The sequence below is a fragment of the Rhopalosiphum maidis genome, chromosome 1 (genome assembly GCF_003676215.2).
Source record: "Rhopalosiphum maidis isolate BTI-1 chromosome 1, ASM367621v3, whole genome shotgun sequence".
In the NCBI taxonomy this organism is placed as follows: Eukaryota; Metazoa; Arthropoda; class Insecta; order Hemiptera; family Aphididae; genus Rhopalosiphum; species Rhopalosiphum maidis.
In genome coordinates this window covers 43428371-43446678 of record NC_040877.1, presented here as the reverse complement: position 1 = coordinate 43446678, position 18308 = coordinate 43428371, and the positions used below count along the sequence as shown (strand labels likewise).

The following is an 18308-nucleotide window of genomic DNA, read 5'->3' as shown; positions in this document are numbered from 1 at the left end:
TATATTTTCAATCAGTTGTAAATAATCGTTCTAAATGTTAATTATTGTTGTGTAATTATTATTATAATTGATGTTGTAATCTTCTCATGAATTAAACCAAAGGTTTTGTTTCAATAATTTGTTTATTTTTAATTTCAGTGACTAATTGGGCTGAACTGCTCAATTGTTCACAGATTTCAATTTCTGTTGGATGATAGGTTGAAAACTTTACCAATCCTTGGTATGGACGTCGAATTCGAAGAGTTTATTACTCTTCACGGTTTTTGTTGTATGCTTTTTTAAACACTGCTGCAATCAGTTGTTTTATAGTGAATTATTATAAAGTTGATTTTCTTTTAGCAAAAAAAAATGTGCTTTGAAAATGTCATATCTGTATATGTGGCCATTTAAGGATTGGATGTCTATATGGTGGTCTAGCCTACCACTCTAAAAAGATAAGTTGTCAACTTGACCGTTTCTCTGTAAATGAGAAGAAAACCCACAGGCCATCTTTATAATATAGAGGATCTTAAAATTATGAAAAATAGAACAAGCAGTTCATTCATCATGCTTTTATTGTACAACGATCTAGACTAAAAGATTGCATGACATCCACTCACTCATAGTCAGAGATCGATCTTGATGATCCTATAAAATATTTGCGATAGCGATTTAAGTATTGGTAGCAAACAGATCTGTGGGCCTTGTCTACAAGCTTAATAATATAAAATATAATACTTTTGCATCAAAAGTGTACCTTTTCCATAAATAGGCACCTACCTACTTGTTTTCACCAAAACAATTTGTATACCATAAAAAGTCGTAATACGTAATAGATCAGTGAAATTTACAAGGCAGTCAATTTGTTAAAAGATAAGGGACCTAATCGATAACGATTTATAACTTGAACTACTGGTCTTTACAAATAATAATTGTGTTCTTATTAATGCTTCACAGCCGTAATAACCTTTAGGACTAACACCTGAAAATCTCAAACCACCCAACTTTGAGCAGCTATAACTCACGAACAGTTAAATGAAAAATAATAATTTGAACGTTAAAATTCATAAAAAAATAGCCCTATTATTTTATATTTTAAATATAGGTTGCCATTTAAAAATCAAAAGTTGTTAGTGGTTTCACTATTAAATATAAGAGTGTTAGTTATATTAATATATTATACTAAAATAATATATTAGTTGAACTAATAAGCGTAGAATGATAAAAGAATTACCCTGTGTATAATATTAAAAAAAAAAACAAATGTTAATAAAATCATTTTTATTAAAAGAATACCTAGTTAAGTAATAATATAATAATAAGTTGGGAGTTGGTTGAATATAAATAGAAAATATGTACTATTATTTAAAAAATCAAATAAGTAGGTACCTAATAGGTTTTTTTAATATAACATTTTTTTAATTTTGTAACAGTATGCATTGAAATGTAATATGAGTAGGTTTTATATTTATAATTATTTATTAAAATTGCTATATTTTTTTTTATTCATTAAAACGATTTACAATATATACAAACAAAAATTTAATTAGTAAATTTAATCATATTAATATTGGTTATTAAGCATAAGAGCAATTTGAGGGGGCTTATGCCCCTCAACATCAATCATAGCCCCCCAAATGGTTTGTATGTATCCCATTTCACCTTTATATATCTCAGGGAGCATACACACACTACATACATGATACATGTAAATTATAATAGCCCCCAAATTTACAACTCAAATTGCGCATATATTATTAAGTGACAGGAGGTTAACATTAATGTACAGGCACTCGGCAGTTGCATCCGATCTCGAACTATTATAGTGTTCTTAGCGTTAACCGAGGTGTTCAATTTCGTTTGCCGTTGGATTGTTTAGTTGTTTAGCGTAACAGGTGGCGAGTCGATATCTCTAAGTGAAAAGGTTACTTGAATATAAATTTAGATTCGTTTATTTTGATTATATCCACCTGTTCACCCACAGACTAATCATGTTTAAATGATCTCAAAATTTAAATCATATCACCAGTTGTATACGTGGTTTTCGTGAGGGAGGAGGGATGGTTATTGGTGTGTCGTCAGTATATATGTATGTACTTAGCGATGTATAAAATGTTTTAAGGATATTGTGATAAAATATCGAGTAAAGGAAGGGAGAAATTTCGTTTTGTTGGAGGACTCCTGTTTTAATTGTGTAAACAATAATTACTATGTAAAAATGATTTTATTAACATTTATAAATCTATTTTTCATTATTTTAATGGTTAGGGTTTAAGGATTTTGAAACTTTTTGTTTATTTTTTTTTTTTTGTTAATTTTTTTTGGTATAATAACTGTTAATATATGTTTTATTATAAGAAATAGATACTGTTGTCTCTTTACCAACTATACATTCTCCCCACCACAACCGTCTTATTATTACAATATTTTATTTTTTTGTTGTATTTAGGAAACCAACTGAACTGAACAGAATAAATAAAATATTTTACAGAACTAGAACATAACATAAGTATTGTTTTAAGCTGCTGTCTAATGCTTATAATATGTATACCATTAATTAAATAATGTGACAAAATTCGTATTAAAATTAATTATAAATTTTAATAATGAACTGTTCACGTGTATTTAAAAATCAAAAATTAAATTAGATATTGTCTCTCAAGTCTTAGATCTAAACTCAATATTTGAAGTCCAGTCTAGTTCAAAATTCCAATTATCCGATTAAAATTCAATAAAATCCAAAAAATTATACTTTCACCTAAAATTTTAAATCTATAGGTATATCTATACACCTTTATTTTTGGAGTTAGAATAAATTTCATAATTTGATGAATTTGACGAATTTACCGTTTTTAGTCGAATTTTAATTGTTGATCTTAATTCAATTATTCAAGACAGCAGCTCTAGACCTTTTTTTTTCAAATTATTAAAATCTATAGAAAATTAATTCCTTAAAATACTAATAAGCAGAGGTGATTTTTTTTCATCCGAACAAAGAAAGAGGTAATCTTGTAGAACTAAAAATGTGTGCACAGAATAATAATTGTAAAACCAGTAAGTTAGGTTAGATATAGACATCACTTAGTAGTCAAGTAATGGTAAAGTCTATGATTTATAAGTAGTAATCGGATTTTTGAGTTCGATTTAAAAATGTATATAAATTCCAATGATACTTTTATTTTAACCTGAAAAACACATAAACTCTACCGATGATAAAATCCACAGATTACACCTAACCTTTAGGTTCTGAACGGAGTGATGAATGTATTGATTTTACAATGATGTGTGTTTTTTTTTTATTTTTATTTTTTTTTTTGTGTCTTTCATCACGTTTTGGAGTAGTAATAATGCTTCGATTTTTGACTTCAGCCCCTCTTTGAATAGGAAAATTTATCTAGTTGGTACTTTGAGGGGGTCAAAACTAAAAAATGTCCAGTAGTTTTCAAAAGTGCCGGGAAAAACCCTGAAAAAATAACGGGAAAACAGGAATTTTTACGCATAACCACTTTTCGACAAAATCGATTTTTTAATTTTGCTGTAACTTAAAACGAATCATTATAAATACTTGAAATTTTCACCAAAAGTTTATATTAACGTTATCTATTTACGATTAAATTTTCAAAATATGTTGAACTTATAGACAATTGAGTTTTTCGACTTATCTAAGTTTTTTTTTCTTAAAATGCCGATAAAAAAATCTGGCTATCCAAAAAATCTTTAAAATTGAATAAAAGGTTTATTGTAAGTTGCACTTATCGTAGTAAAAAAATTCAAAAATCGTTAGTCACAATTTTTGTTTATAAGCGTTTAAAGTTCAAATGTTTACGAAATATATCAAAATCGCGAAAATTTGCTAGGAATTTTGAAGTTGAAAATTCATAAAATTTTTGTGATTTATACTTAAGGTTTGGAAATCCAATAGTTATCCATAAGTTTTCCTTCAAATAACTGTAAAAAAAAATTCCAGCATTAATATAGAAAACATTTTATGAGCGTATGAAATTTGATTTTTTACGAAATCACGTAAAATAACGATATATTACAATTTAAATATAAGTAATAATATAATATATCCTACTAATTATTATTAACTGACAAATCATCTCCGTTCAGATTCGTTTTTCGTATACCCGTCATTGCATTCAAATTTAACACATCCATTGTAGTGACCAGTGACCTACTGTCCATCTGTACTATACAGCAGAGCGATAACCATTTACCCACTTTTTTTCGTTTAATTTGCATCGAATCATTATCAATCCAAATTTTAAATTGTATTTAAGTTATTTATTTATTTTACTATTAACTAGCTGTTTATTATTGATAATTAATAATCATATATATATATATATATTCTATTAATTGTATTTTTATCTTTTTTTCAACTAACTAAAATAACTAGTGATAATTATATATATATATATATGTAAAATAGGTAGGTATTTATTTTTATTTTTTATTTTCGGGTAGTAGGGGGCTAAACCTGCGTTTATTTTCACCCAGTGGCGTGATCACGAGGGGGATCAGGGTGTTATATCTTCTTCTTTGGACCTTTTTGTAATGATTTATTATCTACACGAAAAAAAATGTAGGGTCTATGACAAGTCAAAAATGAATATCCCTCCCCTTTTCAAAAAAGCTGAACACGCCATTGTCTTTATGAGATTATTGTCCATGCGGCCTCACTTTTAAGTACTGACGAATGTATTAAAAAAATAGGTAAATGTTGTCCGGTTTTATGTATTTATTATTGTATTCCAAACGTAGGGTTTATTCTATGGAAACGAATATTTTTAAATCAACGCGTACAATCTATCAAAAATACATAAATAGCTAAAATAATCCATGGTAAATGATGATGATGACGACCTTCAATGCGAGCGACAATATTATGGGTTTTTTTTTTTAGCATATAATTGTGTGATTATTTTAATAGTGCATCATATGCCGAGAATGCAATTAAACGAAATTTACGATGTTGCAGGACAATTATACAACGTCATAATTATTATGTTGGTATAATAATATAGGCATTATAATATATTGAAACTTAAATAGGTAGGTAGGTAGATGAGTCGTGGGTACCTACAAGACGTAAGAAAGTGTTATAACTCATTGTTAATGTTTTGTGTTGCTTAATTTTTACTATTTAGTACGTATAGGTAACTATTAAAACTGAAACAAATATAGGTAGTTTAAGGGGTTAAGTGTCTATATTATATAATATAATATTCAGTGATTTTTTTATTTTACGTTGTTTTTTTATACAACGTTGTTATATGAAATCCGAATATATCTAATAACATTGGTCATCAATATATACATATTATTTAAATTATTAAAACATTGAACATTTTACCTATTATTATATATTTATATATAATAATATATAATATATATATTTTCATACATAAATTTGTCAAACAAATATCGTTTAATTATAATAAATAAAACTTAATCTTAATTTTTGACATATTCGTGAAAAGCATATGTTTTCATATACAATTGTTTGTAATAATTTTTATGATTAAAAATCACATTGGTGGATATAATCATATTTAATTAAGTATAAGCATAAAACACTGTCAAGTTTAGTTGTTATAATTGTAAATTTGAAACAAAACTGCATTGCTAGCCGAAAAGGGGACTGTCCTTAATTTTAATTGCATACCAAAGACGGTATAAAAAAAAGTCTAATCCGCGATATATGGTAAAAATTGTGTTAAATTCGAGTTGTAACCTAACTCGATCAGGAGGCATTTATGATTTTAAGATGTGTATCATAATTGTAAATTATAATATTATTATTGTCAGTTTAATGACGATTGATGCGAATTACTTATAAATTTGTGAGCTTTTATTCAAAGTACAATGAAATTTTTTAACTAGTTCGACTGTGACTTATTAGCTTTAACAAAACTTAATTTAAAAATCCATTTTTAGCCTATACCTCTAATAATACTTATTGTGTTTATACTAACGTTCTTATGCCCAGTAGAACTATTAATATTATTTTACGACTTTTACGTACCTATATATTTTATACTAAACCGAAAACTTTCAGATCCCTATTATATTAACCATAAATCATAATCTACTCGTAGTAGGTTGTTTATACCAATGGTTTTGGGTCGCCAAAAACAATAGACGAAATGATTTTTCCATATTATTTAAAAATAAAATAAAGTTATGATTTTTTTATATTGTTGTATATCTATAATAATGTAACAATTATCGGACGAAATTAAATGTAGAATCAGACTTAAGAGTATCAATTTTTAATTATTTTTTTTTTTGGGAGGGGGGTGGTCATGTGGTGACTAAAATTATAAGATATTTGTATAATTTATTTAATATAATGCCATTTATATTATTATGAAAATATCATAATTGTTACCACATTGTTAACTATATGTATATTTTTAATGTATTTATATGTATATGTATGTATTTTATGGCTACCATGTGGTCTTTACGCTTAGTAAATATATGGATGGGTATAATATACCTAACCTAACCTAACCTAACTTTGTGTTCAATGGTGTTCAAAATTGTTGACTAATGCAGTAATGCTAAACATTTAGTATAATCCGAGTGTATAAATAGTAATTCTAGATGAAATAAGACGCCCATAGATAGGTTAGTTGTATTTTGCTGTGGTACAAATTTCATCTATATTCGAAACATATATATATATATATATTCATTTAAATACTAATTTCTAATAATAATTATTAATGATTGTATTTTTTTCATCTGTGTTACCAAGGCAACCTATACAAATCAACAAGACTAATTATGTTTATATTTATTTTAATAGGTACGTAAAAACCATTTTTTGAGGATCGCAATGGGCTATTGAAGAATTACAAATTACAATGGATATAAACATTTTCCGGACAATGCGAAGCATTTTGCAAACAAACCGTGAAAAATCGATCTAATAGTTCCTGAGCCTATGTTAATATAGGACAGATATACCGACAGCCATTTTTATATATTATGTAAGATATACACGATGGCAATTTTCAAAATATGCAGATTAATTTTTAGCTATTACCTATATTTAAACCATGAATCTATTCACATTGTTTTACAATAAGGTGATATTAAGTAAAAAGTTAATAACAATATATATTAATATATATAATATGATATAAATAAGTACTATTATAATAACTAATAATTAAGTATCAATAATATGATAAATACAATGTTTTCGGCAAAAATTAAATTAATATAAATTACTTTAACAATATAAAAAAAAAAAAACACATCATGAAATAATATTATAATAGGTTGACTGTTCAGATATCCCTTCAGAATGGGTGTTCATACCCAATGATATAAATTATTGAATTCAAAAATACGATACTCCTTTTTAGTGGACCCACTCGATACCTATAGTGTACAGTAGAGAGATACCTTGCACTAGACCACCTTTATTCTTATTACCGCGGTTTCGGTGGTTGATGGACTTAAAAATCTTTTGTTCCGGCACGATTTCGTCTTGCGTTTACTTAACAACTTTAAGCGAATATGGCGGTTTTTAGGCTGGACACTGAGATCGTGTTTTTTGGACGTTCTGACAATCGTCTTTGAATTTTTCGTACACAAGAGCAGTTTATCCGGCACCTCTTTCGCGTTCATCAACTCTATTGGACGTTATCGTCGCTTCACCAGGGATGCTTGATACAGTCATAACGCTGCGAGTGGTTGCCGCGGGACGCAGATTTGGACACCGGTTGCCGGTAGTTCCTGCTGGCCCGCAACTTGGACACGGTGGACGGTCGCGGAACGTACGACCAGGGTCGGCCTGGCCAGGGGCGGAAGCCGGAATTCCTGCCTGGGCCCTTGCCGTATTATAGTTCCTGGGCCCCTGTACTGTGTTACCCAAAAATACAGTATACAATTATTGGGCCCCAGAAAATAATTCCTATCTGGGCCCTCGGGTACCCAGGCCGACCCTGCGTACGACTTGTTGCAGTTTGGCATCGAGGACTCGACCGTCGTCTCCGAAACGTCAGCTCGAGTGGCTCGACCACGGCCGTTGTCAAGCATGGTCACGCACCGCCTTACCTTTCTGGACACCGTAACTTTAGGCACCGCAGGCGCCGTCTGGTCGAGTACAATAGTTTCGGTCACTGTGTGGCTTCAGAGGATTGTTGTGACTTCTCATGTCTGGCTCCGTTGTCTCTGCAGATTTTAATCATTGTGTTAACAATGTGTTTATGTAACTAAATTTTTAAAAGTTAAAAAACGTTTTGTATTCCTAGCTATATGTATATCTACTATAAATATCTGAAGGTGTCTGTCGTAGTGATGGTAACGGTATATATCGAACATTTTCTGTATCGATATTCAATTTTGACAGTCGATAAAATTATTCAATAATGTAATAATAAGAATATAACTATCATACATAGTTATAATCAATTTTTGGAGTTTAAACGGAACGATGAATGCAATAATGTATTAATATATAAATGTGTATTTTTTTTGTGTTTACGATTTATAGTAAAAAAAATGCTTTTATTTTTATATCGTTTGATGTTCCGTGAAATCAAAAAGGTTAAGAAACACTGATTTAGTAAATATAATATAGGTACTTTAGGATATCAAAAGAAATAAATTCCCACAGTATTTTTCTTTATTTAGGAAACCCCGGTGTACCCATTGGCTATTGCCCACGATTATACAGCAGTACAGCACCGATTATTGTATCCTTCAATGCTCAGCCAGCACCGCTGCAGGTTCAGAGGTCTCTGAATTTAAAGACATTCGGCAATTCTATATTTATCACCGCGTCCAAGAAAACGACTTTTTTCCATTTAGTCGCTGGTGATAAAATGTATACACATATACGTGTTACTGAGGAAATGTTAAGATTTGTGTTCGTATATAGATATATTATATGAATGTTAAAGAAATTTTTTTCGAAAATCTGCTATTGAAATGATTTTAAAACACGAGACACTCATGTTACCATTAATTTTATAAAAAAATGTATAATATCAATTCGAAACTTAATAGCCGTATTCCGCATAATTTGAATATAACCTGACCTAACTATAGGTAGACAAAGCGTAATAAAAATATGTTACTTTTAACGGCACATTTAATTAACAACATTTATTATGGCTAATTGATATATAGACGAGAACTTAAAATTCAAATGTTAGGGGTGTTTGTGTATATGTAGTGCGATACATATATGTATATATGTGCAGTAGTCGATTACATTTGTCTTATAGGGGAGGAGGGGGGAAATACCTTTTTTGCCTAAAAATTCTACTTTCAACTCTTTAACCACTTATGATGGTAACTTATGAGTTATGATGTCTAGACTCTAGAAATTAAAATATAGCAATCCATTGCAGGTAGATTGACCACATCAGTAGAATTATTTTATACGTAGTGAGGTAAACCGACGCTGATTTGCTCGTGGAGTGAGGCACACTAAAACCGAAATATTACACCATCTATGCTGAAAATTTAATGTACTGTAATATAAGCTCATATAAAGATGTGCTATTTTATTTATATTAATTAATTAATGTTTAAAGTTTGTTCATTTTTTTTTTGTTTTTTGAAAAAATCAGATTACACAGCTAGTATTGTAATATAATATGTATATTTCATGATAGGTATATTATATTATTATATATAAAGTATTAAATTATGGTAGTGTATGTACATCAGTACATCATTATGGAAATTAAAGGACAATATAAAAATTTCTTTGAAATTAATAATAACTATCAATATCTATGCAATTGTTGGCGATTTGTAAAAAATCGTGTTGTGTTTATTCATTTTTTGCATGTAAAAATAAAAACATTTATGCAATCGTGTTAATCTTTTATTATCTTGCCTGCAATTTATTCGAATACTCCATAATAATATCATTAAGTTGTCATAGTTTACGCCAAAATCTGATTATCTACCTACACAACAATAATAAAACAATTATATAGGTAATTAGATGTATTATAATATATAAATGTAAATGTAAATAGTGCCTAGATTTAAATTGCAACTTTTACTTCCTGATTATTTTAATAAAACATATAAAAATCATAAATTCTCGTTTGATAATTTTATAAAACATTTTACGCATATTATAAAGTCTAAGTGACATCCAGTTTCACAACTCAACTCATTTTTAATATATTTATTGTTATCTTCCGCAAAACCCTTGTCGAATATGTCATTTGTTTTCGGAATTTGCATAGTTTTAATCGTAAGTATGTATACTTTTTTTATATGTGACCACGTTAGTATAGGATAACTAGGATGTAATATTAATGTGACTACAAATTACAATAAATCATTTATACTAACCATTATTTCTGTTATTATTTATTGATATTTATTTAAAGTCGTGGTTTATATTCTCAGACATAAAAAATATAATCACGTGATACTTGATATACATTTAAGTAAGTCTGGATATTAACAAGTTAAAAATTAATTTAATATTTTTGTTCTTGACTATAAATTTAAAAAAAACAATTTAACATTTTATTTAGGTATAATGTGCTATATGAGTACTCATTTTTTTTTTATTAATACTATCGAAGTGTTGAATACATTATTTCTGTATTTCAATGCAAATCAAAATAAAGTATAATTTAAAATACAAATACAACTTTGTATAAATGTTCATAGAAAATTATTATTTTTTTCTAACACATAAATTAATATCTTTGATCAAGAACTACGAATACTGCTATACCAGATGATGAACCAGTTTAACGTTTATTGATACCATAAACTTTTAAAATCGAACTACTATTACCTAAGAACTAAATTAAATTACTATGATTTGCATTATTTTTATTTATATACTGATATAAAATTTGTTATTTGTGTTTTGGCTAAATAAATTTAACAAATTGAAAACGGAGTTGACATATCCAGTCTTCCATTGAGATATATAGGTATTTAATTTTATGTTGTCACTAATATTATTGTATTCGTATATTTTTATGTCCCAATACTCATGTCATAAAATTTAAGTTATACACTAATATGTAAACTGCAGCTAATTTATAATTAAATGGCTGAACCGTCTAAATGAATACATATTATATTATTAATACGTGTCGTATACAAAATGTAATAGGTACCTAATGAAATCATATTTTTTATTAATTATGATTCCTGTCCAATCTGCGTGACGGTAGAATTAAGTATATACCTAACGACGTTGTTGTAGCTTGTAAGGTAATATATACATAATTATAATGAATGTGTTGGAAATAATATTCAACAAATATCACGCTTGGTACAATTTCAGGGTAGTATTATAATTTATAACTATTTGTATTATTATTCAATAATAATTATATTACTAATAAATTTTATTAAATAATGAAACCAACAGACCATAATTATAAGTAGGTAAATATACAGATATAGATCGTACATCGCATGCTACACGATTGCGAACTTTTTACCTTTTTACTGAAAAAGAACACATAATTGTGCATTTTTTAATTTAATGTATGGCTTTTCCGACGTATTCACATCAGATAATTGATTGCACCTGATTTTATTGTTAATGATTTTATGTTAACATGATAAATATAGTGTGCTGTGTCATATTACGTAACGTGTATATTTCCATTTTTGTTTACAATTTTGTTTTGGGAAAATAGAAAAAAAAAATTTAACAGAAAAAAATAAGCCATGTATTATAGTTGATGAGTATAATTGTATAAATACGAAAAATAGTGAATATTTAAATAGTGAATTTAAAGTTCTAAAATATTCGATACATAATACCATATATTACACACTGGTTTACATTCCCATTGCTCCATATTGTTTACTGTTTTTTTTTTTAATTTCAAAATCAACTGAAACTTATAAACAGATGTAGCAATCAATTATTAATTTATATCTAAAATTAATTGATATAGATAAACAAAGTTCATTACAACTTTCGATTTTTCATTTTTATATTGAAATTAATGATCACAATGTTGTTTGACATTTTTTCCCAAACTGCAAAATGATGGCCTGTAGATTTTATTTAGCCCAATCTTGATAATTCCAAGTGACGATAATTTATTAAAAAAATATAATCAAAAATCTGAACTAGGTATTTGGTTGAAACAATATTTTGGATTTGGATTTTTACCCTTAGAAGATTTAGATGCTTTTGATTATTAAATCGAAAATAGCTTTTTTGATCATTTTGAATTCGCTTATTATATACTGTACAATTATACATCATCTGATGCCGCTTTTTTACTAATTTTATTGGCAGCTGAACGTTGACCAGAGACTAGAACAATCAAAGGGCCAGAATCTTTCCATAGCCACTATGATATGCAATTGTATACATCTTATCCAATATCCATATATTTACCAAGTTATACATATTTTTTTGAATATTTAAAGTGAATTTCATTTTAACATTTTACATAGTATAAAATAACAAAATATTTAAAAATTATTTATTTTTGACTATAAGTATTACAATATTATTAATGTTAGTAAATTTTTTAAATTCTATGAATAACTTAATGTATACTACTATCTGTTTTTTGTATGACGTGCATCAATATTTCTGTTTATACGCGTATCACATCATTATTATGAACATATTCTATAGCTTTAATTTTGTAGATGAATATAAATTTTTCAAATAAAATTATAATATAATATAATGTTTATATCTCATGTACCTATATAATTATGTACTAAGTTTTAGAATATAAAACTTAGTATTGAAAGATAAGACTTAGTCCACAATAAAATAAGTCAACAAAAACTTGAAATATGGGAAAAGAAAGTTTTAAGAAACATTTATGGTCTAGTGTTAATAAAGAACTAGGGATATACGAAAAAAAGGGTGAATGTAAGTTCATATATGAGACTTCACTAGAAGGTCAAAAATACATATGTTGATTCCTACTCGATAAAAAAAGGTACGTAAAAGGTTCTACACTGGATTATTAAATATAATTATTCAATAACAGTAAAAAAATATACTACATTTTATATAATATTATAATAATTTATAAGTTATCAATTTGATGATATTGTCATATATTTTAATACAAATATATAATAATTCATAATTGTAAAAAGTGCACAATCGTGTCACGTCTGGTATATCGTAGCCTTAAGTATTAGTGTATACGTGTATTTATATGTTTACAGGGATTGGCGTATGCAGAAGTCCGCATAAAAAATCATAAGGAATTGATGGATGAAGGGTTTAACGGTTTCTTAACTTGCATGCCACAATTAGGTCTAAGTATTGGTAATTGTTATACATCATTATCACCTTATTAAACTGTTTGAATTATATATAGGTATACTATAGTTTATGGGTAGGTTAGGTATACTTACTATATTATTTGTAGATTAATAAAGTAATAACTATCTATAGAAACGTGCGGTGATTTGTTGGACGACAAATTTAATAGTAGCGATACCAAATATGACGGTTGTAAAGTAAGTACTTATTTACATAATTATACTATAAAATAAATAACCAAATTTAATAATTTAAATATACAACACATGACGTCACGAAAAAAATGAAAAATTATAATTTATAAATATTATTTGAATTTTTTATAATATAGAGCAGTGATGACCAACCTTTTTTTTGACCAAGAGCCATAAAAAAATAAAAAAATTCTCGGTGGGTCGAAAATTCAACTTTTTTTTTAAATTGAACGATATATTTTATTTTAGGCACATATTATCCTAATATAGGTATATTAATAAATTTAATTATTTATTATATATTGCTTGTTATAAAATTAAATATAAATATGAAGTATAAATATACGTAATTGACCATAATACTGTAAGACATAGGAACATTAGGAACTATTTTATAAACGTCACATTTTAAGAATACATATATTTTTTTTTGACTAGCGGGCCAGTTAATAAATGATCGCGGCCGTATTTGGTCACCACTGATATAGAGCACTAAACAAGTTTACATACGAGTAATAGACAATAAAATTATATTATATATATGGTATTTACCTACCTAATGAAAAGGTATACATATTGTATTTCAAACGTTTTGTAGTTTTAAAAAATTGTTCAACTGCATACTATTGTAGAGCTATTTATAAATATAAGTACTTAATTAATCTTAATAAATACAAGTGGGAATTATATGAGTCGAAAAATCAAATTTTATAAATGTTTTCTTACGAATATAATATGAAATTGTATAGGATAAAAACTACCGATTATTACTAGATTTTCTAAACAGTAAAATATTAGTTTATTAAAAATATGAAAAGTGTTGAATTTTTTAAATAATTTCATATCATAAAAACAAAATGTTTATTCTTTATTTACTATTTTTTACTGTTATCATTTTTTTATACTTTTTTAAATGAAATTATACATTATATGCTTTATACTTGAAAGCTAGATAGACACATCTAGAAAGTGGTGTTAGTGTGCTATAATAGCCACCCCCTTGATTGGTCTTTATTTTTATTCGGTAAGAAATTTTAATATTTATAATTATTTTTGTTATTGATGAATGTATGAAGTAATAATACCGTAGCACCTCTATAAAAAAATTCTATCGTAGCCTCTGTAATACATCACCCTCGACAATATCTACTATACAGCAGAGTGGGCTCTCTAAATTTTATTTGTTTTTATTTTTTCGAAAAGCATTAGATAATTAACCTAATCTTTAAGGCTTAATAACTCCTACTAGATTTAATTTCTTACCAGAAACTACCCATAAAGTTAGTAAATAAGATATTATTACTGCTCGTAATTGTGTTAGACACACAAAAAAACACACCATTGTTAAACGAATATGTTTATCGATCCACTCAGAATCTGAAATTTTACTTTGAGCTTGTAATTAATTAGTAATAAATACAAGTATATAAATTATCAATGATTGAAGATTTGAAGATTATTTGTATGGCACTTAATTTCCAACTTTAAATAAGTAGCTAGGTGCTTACAAATTATAACTATGTAATTATAATTACTCGTTTAATATCCGATTATTATACATTAAAGTTCTCAAAAAAATATTTCCAAATATGATTTATGTATAAACATAATATATTTGTTTCAGTGTTTATTACCATGCATAGCTAAAAGAATCGGAACGGTAAGTAACCTCAAAAAATTATGCATATAGTTTTAATTAATTATTTTACGATATAATGATACCACATAATATATATTTTTGTTTATATTGGTCTGTTTAGATGAACGTCAGTGACGGCAAGTGGAATGAAAAACGATATTGGGAAATAACGGCGTTGATCGAAGTACTGGAGTGGAGACAAGAAGCAGAAGCAATTGGAAAATATTGCAGAGACAGTACGGAATTTGATTTATTTAGACATTTTATAGTATTTAAATATTAATTATGTGATAGTATTATGCCTTTAAATAATTCAACACATTATATAAAGTAAATACTTTATTATCAGTCACTATTAAGTCTGATTTTTATTACATTTTCTAGCACTTTATTTAATAAATTAGGTAGATAATAATTGTCTTATTGGGTAATTCTATCAAATAATATAATAAAATAACTATTCTAATATAGCACAACACTAACAACATTTAATAACAAACTATTCAAACAACACAGCGCTAAAATATTTACAACTTCTGAATAGGGGAGTCCGAAACTTTTTCTTTAAATATTTTGTACTTTTGAAATGTCAAAAAAATGTAAGCTATCAAACGAATTCAAACAATGCTGTTCTAAATTATAGCACGAAAAAAATTACAACTATACGATTTTTATCTTTTGGAGGATTAGAAAATCAAAGCTATTTAATTGGCTCCCTTAACATTTATATCATATAAATCTATTGGTTATCAAAATTGTTCGAAAATATATTTAATATTTAACTATACATTAAAATAATTTAAAATACAAATATTATATTTTATAGTCATTTTTTCATTGTTACAAAATCTCAAATAATCTCTGCACCTCGTTTAGTACATTTGAATCGTTTAAATTAATTTTAGGGAATATTGTGATAGATAAATTTAAACTTATTTAGGTATTATTAAAATTAATTCTTTCTTTAATTTAAAACTATTTTCTTCGTATTCATACAAAATGTAGTAATAATTTCATTATAGGTATCCCATATACATAATAAATTAAATATTTTACATATTATACAAAATACCTACATTGCGGTAATGTATATAAATTTGTTGTCTAGTATAACTGTATAACAACTATTAGATGATATATTTAATATAATATTATGACATTATGTATAAGATATCTATGGACAATAGATCTGATTTTTGATTTCATCATCACTTGTTACATTTTAAAATTACACATAAAAACGTCTATTTTTCATTTATAGTATAGGTTAGAATTTTTTATTTTTCGCTAGGCAATCGGCTAGTAATAGTAAAAATTATAATCATAATACACGTAAAAAATGAATAGAAAACAATAATATATTGTATGTACTATATTATTTAAGTCATTATATGTGTAAAATATACCTAATAATTACTATATAGATATTATTAGCGCCAAATATAAAAAAAATATTTCTGGAAAATATTTTAATTAGTACTTATTAATAAATTTTTTAACCAAAATTTAGTTTGATTTACATCTCTTCTTCTCAGTTTTAATAAACAACTACCTAGTGGTCATTCATTTTTATAGTTCTTTATAGATAATACGCAATGTATCATTCACCATGTATCTAATTGATGAATTGTGATGTCATTTTGGTATTTTTTTATTAATATACATTTTGCAATTCATTTAGATATCTAAGTACGATTGTCTAACCGATTTCGATCGTCTTTCCTACTTCTCAAATGACACATTCATTGAAACGTTCCTCTCTAACTTTTCGTACCAACGGTTTTTACTACTCCTCGTTAGTTTTAAATTTAATCCTGTTTATCCTTTTTATACGCCATATAATATAATAGTTGTAATATACAATTATTTTTTTGAGATTATGACAAGATTTTTTTATTGGATATATTATTAATAATATAATATCTGCCTAAAACTGTACATAATATTTATTTTAATATCGTACACATTACAGTTGTAAACAAATTTTAGTGATATTTTATAACTTCTTTTAGGTGTAAACACACATTGTTCAGCTGGTTTTCCTTTACTCCAGTGTGCGTTAAAACATTCTAAAATGGTAATTGTTCTTAAAATATTTTAAAAATACCTATTTTTAATTTTTTTTAAGTGAATAATTTTAATTTTATTCGTGTTACTTATCCAGCTTCAAAATATATCAAAGAACTTTATGATTCAAAAACAAGCAGATGTTGAAGCTATGAACGCTACAAATTTCGAATATGAAAATGACTATCAAAATAATCAAACATCATATTAACTATAACCGGGTCACATACAATGAATTGTTGGTATTAATACTTATATTATATTATTACTCTTGACTCTGCACAAATACACAAATACCCACATAATACTGCATATTATTGTAAATGTATTCAGTAAATAATCGTCAAAAATTTGTAATAATAATGTATTTTAATTAATGGTGCAAATATATGATTAAAAAGAAATGGTGATAAAATACATGTTTTTTTAAATTAAATATCTAACTATTTGGTTTCATATTGTACTATAACTATATTATAGTATAATTTTATTATTAATTTTGATATATTATTAAAATAAATAAAATAATATATTATTAAAAATACGAATAATAACTGAAATGAATAGTCATTTTAGATAGTTTTTAGCATACATATTCCGGGGATTGCTATTGAAAATTTTCGGAAGTGCAAACTCTATACAGCAAATGATTTTGAATTTTAGAATCGGCTTTACAATGTTATTTTTACTATTTTTAAGTGTAGTTTATGAGTATTTATTAGTTTTGATTGAAGAAAAACGCTTTGATCTTTTGTTTCACAGTTGATTTCTGACAAAAAGTATGATTTAGTTTGTTCTTTAAATCAACAGTAAACAATTTTTAATAATTTTCAAAATAATCGGAAAAGTTTAAACAATAGAGTAAATGTAAAAAGGATTTTCAAAAAAAATTATACTATTTTAATTATTTTGTTGTAATTCCAAAAATAGTGTTCGAATGTACTTATAACTTTTCACTATTATGTATATTATTATTTATTATACATAATGATAAATAACATTTTAAAAATATCTAGATTAATTTTTAACTATTTTTGTTACAAATATATTCATACTTTTATACGGTAATTAGTAAGTTATTATTGACTTACTAATAATAGAAAACAAATAGTCATTTTATATCACTGTTATTTGTTAATTGTTAAATATCAAA

General features: G+C 26.3%; 1 protein-coding gene across 2 annotated transcripts; it reads left to right on the top strand.

Annotated features, from left to right (window-relative positions):
* Nucleotides 1–6603: 6603 nt before the first annotated feature.
* Nucleotides 6604–17528, top strand: LOC113549558. 2 transcript variants are annotated; one of them, XM_026950917.1, is made up of 8 exons: nt 6604–6618; nt 6800–6983; nt 13156–13258; nt 13388–13452; nt 15074–15109; nt 15210–15324; nt 17101–17165; nt 17253–17528. In XM_026950917.1, the coding sequence occupies exons 3-8, from the start codon at nt 13201–13203 to the stop codon at nt 17364–17366; spliced, it is 453 nt and encodes a 150-aa protein (XP_026806718.1). In that variant the 5' UTR covers nt 6604–6618; nt 6800–6983; nt 13156–13200; the 3' UTR covers nt 17367–17528. The 2 variants fall into 2 exon arrangements, with proteins under 2 accessions (XP_026806718.1, XP_026806717.1); XM_026950916.1 differs by lacking the exons at nt 6604–6618; nt 6800–6983 and adding an exon at nt 10095–10222.
* The last annotated feature ends 780 nt before the right edge of the window (nt 17529–18308 follow it).

Excerpts from the sequence above, each read along its gene's own strand:
- LOC113549558 (XM_026950916.1), top strand. The coding sequence starts at position 10,187 with ATGTCATTTGTTTTCGGAATTTGCATAGTTTTAATC. Across the intron at positions 13,453-15,073 it reads CCAAATATGACGGTTGTAAA|TGTTTATTACCATGCATAGC; the intron begins GTAAGTACTTAT and ends TATTTGTTTCAG. Across the intron at positions 15,325-17,100 it reads TGGAAAATATTGCAGAGACA|GTGTAAACACACATTGTTCA; the intron begins GTACGGAATTTG and ends AACTTCTTTTAG.